Below are 7,500 nucleotides of genomic sequence, written 5' to 3'. Positions count from 1 at the left end.
CTCTCCGCGTCCACCTGCACAGCCACGTCATTACAGCACGCAAACGCACGTCACCGTCTCAGTCCTGTCTCACCCTCCCGTCTCACTCTCCCGTCTCACTCTCCCGTCTCACCCTCAGGGCTGCCGAGTCGTCCGGTTCTGAGAAGTCCGCTGCAGCACACCGAGCCGTACACTTTGATCACACCGCATGCATGTTTTTGTTTAATCAAGCCGTATTGATTGCTCCGTAGTCCTGTTTATCGTGTGTGTGTGTGTGTGTGTGTGTGTGTGTGTGTGCCGACTGTTGCTTGCTTAGGTTTAGTAGGTAATGCGTAACCTGTGGATTTATGGGACATCAAAGCGTAGACTGTGATTAAAGATTAACTGTGTAGATATCTGAGGTGGAGTTCATGCGGGTCGGTGTTTCTCAATCCCAGCGCTGTAGACCTGATGCCCTGCACGCTGTAGTGCTTTCAGACACCTGACTGGGATCAGAAAGAGCTGCACGCTTACGTGATGAGAGTTCGGGGGTTAGTTCGTATGCGTTTCTCAGCATCGCCGTTATCGTCACGTTACGGTGCTTTCATTATGGGTTTTGTTTCCTTTTCTCTTTTTACAGTCATGTTTAATGTTGTCGAACATTCCTGAAACAGATTCCTGATATCACTGACGTTTCAGAAGGAAAAGAATCAGCAGCAGGACAGTAACCACAATCACAATAACGACCATCACAACAACAATAACGACCATCACAATAAGAACAATAATGACCATCACAACAACGACCATCACAACAACAATAACGACCATCACAATAACAATAATGACCATCACAACAACAATAACGACCATCACAATAACAACAATAACGACCATCACAATAACAACAATAACGACCATCACAATAACAACAATAACGACCATCACAATAACAATAACGACCATCACAATAACAACAATAACGACCATCACAATAACAATAACGACCATCACAATAACAACAATAACGACCATCACAATAACAACAATAACGACCATCACAATAACAACAATAACGACCATCACAATAACAATAACGACCATCACAATAACAATAACGACCATCACAATAACGACCATCACAATAACAATAACGACCATCACAATAACGACCATCACAATAACAATAACGACAATAACAACCATCACAATAACAATAACGACCATCACAATAACAACCATCACAATAACGACCATCACAATAACAACCATCACAATAACAATAATGACAATAACGACCATCACAATAACAATAACGACCTTCACAATAATGACCATCACAATAATGACCATCACAATAACGACCATCACAATAACAATAACGACCATCACAATAACAATAACAACCATCACAATAACGACCATCACAATAACGACCATCACAATAACGACCATCACAATAACAATAACGACCATCACAATAATGACCATCACAATAACAATAACAACCATCACAATAACAACAATAACGACCATCACAATAACAATAATGACCATCACAATAATGACCATCACAATAATGACCATCACAATAACAATAATGACCATCACAATAACGACCATCACAATAACGACCATAACAATAACAACGACCATCACTACAACGACCATCACAACAACGACCATCACAATAACAATAACGACCATCACAATAACAACAAAAAAGACCATCACAACAACCACCATCACAATAACGACCATCACAACAACGACAATAACGACCATCACAATAACAACTATAATGGCCATTACAATAAAGACAGTCAAACAACAATCACAATAACGACAGTCACAATAACGACAAGCACGACAGTCACAATAACGACCATCACAATAACGACCATCACAACAATCACAATAACAACAATCACAATAACAGTAATGACAATCGCAATAACTATAACGACAATCACAATAACGACAATCACTGGAAATAAGTTAACCAAATGCACAGGTACTTAATGTATGTCCTTTAAATGCCTCTGCTGTGTTCAGTGACATGATGTTCCTGTGTGTGTGTGTGTGTGTGTGTGTGCGCGCGTTCTCTGATCAGTTCTCCATACGTTAGCAGACCTTGCTCTCCGGCTGCTCACAGCTCTCCATACGAGGCCTGTTTTTGTTCCCAAGGCTTTTATTGTTTCCTCGTCGGACCGACATTCCTGTTCGGAACGTTCCAGCGACCTCCAGCCCTTATTTACGTAGCCATTGGTCACCCCCATGAGCCTCGTGCGCGTGTGTGAGTGCGTGTTAGCGCCCCTCTGTCGCCCCAGCAGCACGGCCCGTGAACTTGACTTGCCGTTGCAGCTGTTTTGGGCTGAGGTGTGTGTGTGTGTGTGTGTGTGTGTGTGTGTGTGTGTGTGTGTGTGTGTGTGTGTGTGTGTGTGTGTGTGTTGGGGGTGCCGAATGCAGCTGGGTGGGGGAGGGATTTACGGATGAAGAGGGAGGAGGTGAAGGAGGATAAATGATGGGGGTGCAGCACAGATGGCCTCTGGTTGTGTGGGGGTTAAATGGGTGGACAACTTTATTTACCATTTCCTGGGAAGACACCTGTGAGGGGGGGCCTGGAGTGAGGGGGGTGTGTGTGTGTGTGTGTGTGTGTGTGTGTGTGTGTGTGTGTGTTTGCGCGCTCTGACACGTGGATAGTGATGATCCTGAATAGTGTGTGTTTGAGGTGCAGCTGTGAACATCCATCAGTAGGCATGATGATCTGCGTATCACGTTCCAAATGCTCCATGCTCACTACCTAGTGTACAACGCAATGCTACTGCAGGACCTGTATAACGTAGCGTGTATTCAGAAGACGTCCTTTTGTGTTTCAGCCCCGGTGACTTCACTAACGCCTCCGCTTACACATCATGTGACTTTAGCACTCGTGAATATTTCATTATCAAACGCATGCGTTATCGTAAATGAGCGTTTTATAGCAAGAGTAAAAATTTTTAAAAGGAAAGGAAACGTTCCGTTTTGCGTCACTTTAAACGGAAGCTCTGCGAGATGATTAAGGCAGACGCCGGTGTCCGTGTCGGGTTTCAACTCGTCTGACGAGCCAGATGTACGGCTTTCACGTGTACGTTTGACCTTTACACGTGAAGAAAGACGCGGTTTAACTTGCCGTGAACTACGACCAATCGGTAGCTAGCGAATGACGACCGAGCGCTTACACGCTCGGAGGAAAGTGTTATCTGTCCTGTTCCGCATACCTGAGCTCACAGACACCCACGATTGGCTAATGTCGCTGTGATTGACAGGAGGAAAAGAGCAAGTAAGCCCCTCCCACACAGAGTGCACAGACAATTTAGCTTTAATTTTAGGGCGGCTGTGGATCAGGTGGTAGAGCGGGTTGTTCACTAATCGTAGGGTTGGGAGTTCGATTCCCGGCCCACGTGACTCCACATACCGAAGTGTCCTTGGGCGAGACACTAAACCCCAAGTTGCTCCCGATGGCGAGTTAGCGCCCTGCATGGCAGCTCTGCTACCACTGGAGTGTGAGTGTGTGTGATTGGGTGAATGAGAACCAATGTAAAGCGCTATATAAGTGCAGACCATTGAATAGCAGTCCTGTTATCAGAGCCTGATCGTCTCACAGTGTTATTGACAGACGTGCAGAGATCTCTGCACATTCTCAAGTATGTGGCCAGAAAAGCGTAGAAAATGCATCAGATGCTCCGTGTCCTGTGGGCGGAGCATCTGATGCTGAGCGTCTGAGGCTGATCCCCACAGCCTTTATATCGTCATATCAGAAATAGACGTGGGATTTGGTGCATTTTTTTTTTTTCAGTTCATGAACTGCGTGTGTTTAAATTGTTTCTGCTTGTGATTCTAAATGTGTGTTGATAATAACATGATGATGAGGAAGAGGATGAGTAGGATAACTGATGATGATGATGATGATGATGATGATGATGGTGATAAGTAATTGTAATGATGGAAATGATGGTGGTGGCGATATTTGATGGTGACGATGATGATCTCTTGGCAGAACGGCAGTGGTGTGTGGGGAGAGGAATCGGACAGCAACAGATCGAGAGGAGAGGCCTCCAGAGACTTCGCCAAGGTGATCGATCTATCTGTCTGTCTGCTTGAAAGTTTGTGAACCCTTTGTCTATGTATCTACATAAATATGACCGCAAACGTTTAGCTGCAGTTATTTCTGCACGAGAGGATCACACTAGATACTGAAAGCAAAAGTTCACATACTTTTGCCACTCCCAGATATGTCAGACCAGGTATATTAGTTTGTTTTGTAGTCTCATTTGTTTAACTGGGTTCTCTTTGTCTCCTCATAGGACTTGGGTGAAAATCCGATGATGTTTCAGGTCATATTTATGCAGATAGATAGACAATTCAAGCACCACTCTACCTATCCCTTTCTCTCTCACTCTTTTCACCCCTTTCTGTCTCTCTGTATCTGTTTCTCACGGTCTTTCGCTCACACGCTCTCTTTATCTGTCTCTCATACACTCTCCCTCTCTCTTTCATTGTAGCTATATTGATATGAGTGCATGTAGAGCTATTGCTAAAGGAATAATAATAATAATAATAATAATAATAATAATAATAATCTGTGGCTTGTGCAGTTGTATGAGCTGGACAACGACCCCAACAGGAAAGAGTTTCTGGATGATCTCTTCACCTTCATGCAGAAAAGAGGTAAGGAGCTATTTATTTTTGGTCCTTTTTCACCATGTTCACTCTGCTCTCGCGGTTAAAGCGCCGCTGCACTACCGAGCTGTGATTATACAGAGACGGCTCGATGATGGCTATTGGGTGTGTTTTAGTTGCATATCATTTGTTATTTAGTTAAAGACCCGTGCTGCTGACGTGTCAGAAGCTTTGACTTCATGTGGAACACCACACACACACACACACACACACACACACACACACACAGTTTGGTGTTTTGGGTTTATGTTTGATTTGCCTGCAGGGCAGTTCAGTGCAGTGGTTCTGTCTCACACGCAACGTAACAAGTTCGTCCTGTGCTGTTATAAAAAAAAAACATCAGTGTGTACACTTTAAACAAGACTACTATTATAGTGCACTTTATAGGGTGTAAAGGATGCTGGGTTCCACCCTACGCAGTGCACTTTATTATAGGGATTCATTCCTCATCACTCCGCTTCACAAGCTGTTATTAGATTGGTAGATTGGCTCAGAGCAGAGGAGAGACGACTCCCACTGAACCGCTCAGTGGTTAGCATGCCTGCATCGCAACTCCGAGGTTGGACTCCAACATCCACCGTGTGTGTGCGGAGTTTGCCCGTTCTCTCCGTGCTGCGGGGGTTTCCTCTGTAGACCGGTTTCCTCCCCCAGTCCAAAGACATGCATGGTAGGCTGATTGGCATTTCTAAATTGTCCACAGTGTATGAGTGTGTGTGATTGTGCCCTGTGATGGGTTGGCACCCCGTCCAGGGTGCCCCTCGCTTTGTGCCCAGAGTTTCCTGGGATAGGCTCCAGGCCCCCCGCGTGACCCTGTGTAGGATAAGTGGTATAGAAAATGGATGGATGGATGGATGGGTAGATGGTTGGATGGATGGGTGGATGGATCGATTGATGGATGGTTGGGTGAATGGTTGGGTGGATGGATGGATGGGTAGATGGTTGGATGGAAGGATCTATGGGTGGGTGGATGGGTAGATGGTTGGATGGTTGTGTGGATGGATGGTTGGGTGGATGGATGGATGGGTGGGTGGATGGGTAGATGGTTGTGTGGATGGATGGATGGATGGATGGCTGGTTGGGTGGACGGATGGATGGGTGGGTGGATGGGTAGATGGATGGATGGTTGTGTGGGTGGATGGATGGATGGCTGGATGGTTGGGTGGACGGATGGGTGGGTGGATGGGTAGATGGTTGTGTGGGTGGATGGATGGATGGCTGGATGGTTGGGTGGACGGATGGGTGGGTGGATGGATAGATGGTTGTGTGGGTGGATGGATGGATGGCTGGATGGTTGGGTGGACGGATGGGTGGGTGGATGGGTAGATGGTTGTGTGGGTGGATGGATGGATGGCTGGATGGGTGGGTGGTTGGGTGGATGGTTGTGTGGGAGGTTGGGTGGATGGATGGTTGGGTGGATGGATGGATGAAAATGGCAGAATTGTTCTGTTGATTATTCTGTTAATCACCAAGATTGTTAAGGATTGTTTGTGACTCAGTCCTGGTTACGTACTTCTTAGGACACCGCAATAAACCCCGCCTCTGGTCTTCATCGGCTGCTCGCTGACAGCGTTAGACCAATCACAACAGGCTGGGACGTCTGACCAATCAGAGCAGAGTATGCTCTCTGAAAGGAAGAGTTTAGAGCGAATCCTTTAGAACGAATCATTTAACGAGTCATTTGTGACACCCGGGGGGGGAAAAAAGATAACGCTGCAGTTTAAATTACGAGCACGTTAAAGTGTTTAGACCTCGGATGCACGTGAATCTAATGTATGAGACATTTAAAACAAAATTAGACACGTTTCAAATCCATAATAGGTGCGCTTTAATAATTTTTCTTTAATAATCGAATAATAATTTCCACAACTGCTAATTGAGGACAAGACATGGTATGACCTGAGGGTAAACGTTGTGCAAGGCGTCGCGGTCTACCTTTTCTCTTTCTTTGGACGTCAGGCATGTATCAGGGCGAGATGAACAAGAGATTAACTCTGAAGGAACGTAATAATCTTTTGATCAGAGTGAGGCATTTCAGTAGTCGGTTCTGAGAAACAGAATGGTGATGAGAACAGATGAGAAAAGAGATCAAATCTCACACTGGCTGCAAATAATGTGAGTTTGGCGAGAAGGTCAACTTTAACATGAGAGAAATGTTGAGTAGAATGTTTGTATATATCATGTATATATCTATGGGTCCTGCTTGGTTGGATGAAAACCTGCACCCACACCCACCCTTGGCGGATAAGATTAGACACCCCTGGATTAGACAAATCAGGTTCAGCCAGTGCTTTGTCCTTATACTAGCGCTTTAGCGATACGAGGTCATTTTGCAACAGACCGATGGAAACGTCACCTGCATCAGGATTCTGCAGGGGGAGTGTTGATTCACATTTGCCCCGATTTTATTTATTTGTTTTTTGGTGCAAGCAGAATTTGGACTTGGGATCTCACATGCGAGGACAGATTAGGTCTCGCACTCCAGGTCTCGCACATGTGCTCCCAAGTCTGTCTGATAACGGTAGCAGCCTATCAGTATGACCTAATATTATTTATTTGATAAACAAACCTGTATATTGATTCAAAAAGCATACAGCAAACGGCTTTCAGCTCCACCTCTCTCTGTCTCTCTCTCTCTCACTCTCTCTCTATCTCCCTCCCTCTCACTTCATCTCTCCCTCTCACTCCCTCTCACTTCCTCTCTCACTCTCTGTCTCCCTCCCTCTCTCTCTCTCTATCTCCCGCCATCTCTCTCTCTCCGTCTCCCTCCCTCCCTCCCTCTCTCTCTCTCTCTCTCTCTCCCTCTCCCTCCCCCTCCCTCCC

The 7,500-nt window shown here is 45.6% G+C and overlaps 1 protein-coding gene across 2 annotated transcripts in view; it reads left to right on the top strand.

Moving 5' to 3' along the window:
* The window catches only part of LOC128607023 (AT-rich interactive domain-containing protein 3B-like), a 69,676-nt gene that overhangs the window by 32,339 nt on the left and 29,837 nt on the right, over positions 1-7,500 (top strand). For both annotated transcript variants that reach the window (XM_053623636.1, XM_053623637.1), the window contains exons 3-4: positions 3,998-4,072; positions 4,596-4,668. In XM_053623636.1, coding sequence (XP_053479611.1) covers positions 3,998-4,072; positions 4,596-4,668 — 148 coding nt within the window. The remainder of the gene's footprint in view (positions 1-3,997; positions 4,073-4,595; positions 4,669-7,500) is intronic.

The sequence above is a fragment of the Ictalurus furcatus genome, chromosome 4, assembly GCF_023375685.1.
Source record: "Ictalurus furcatus strain D&B chromosome 4, Billie_1.0, whole genome shotgun sequence".
NCBI lineage: Eukaryota > Metazoa > Chordata > Actinopteri > Siluriformes > Ictaluridae > Ictalurus > Ictalurus furcatus.
The sequence above is the reverse complement of the archived record's forward strand: the minus strand, read 5'-3'. Positions and strand labels throughout refer to the sequence as shown.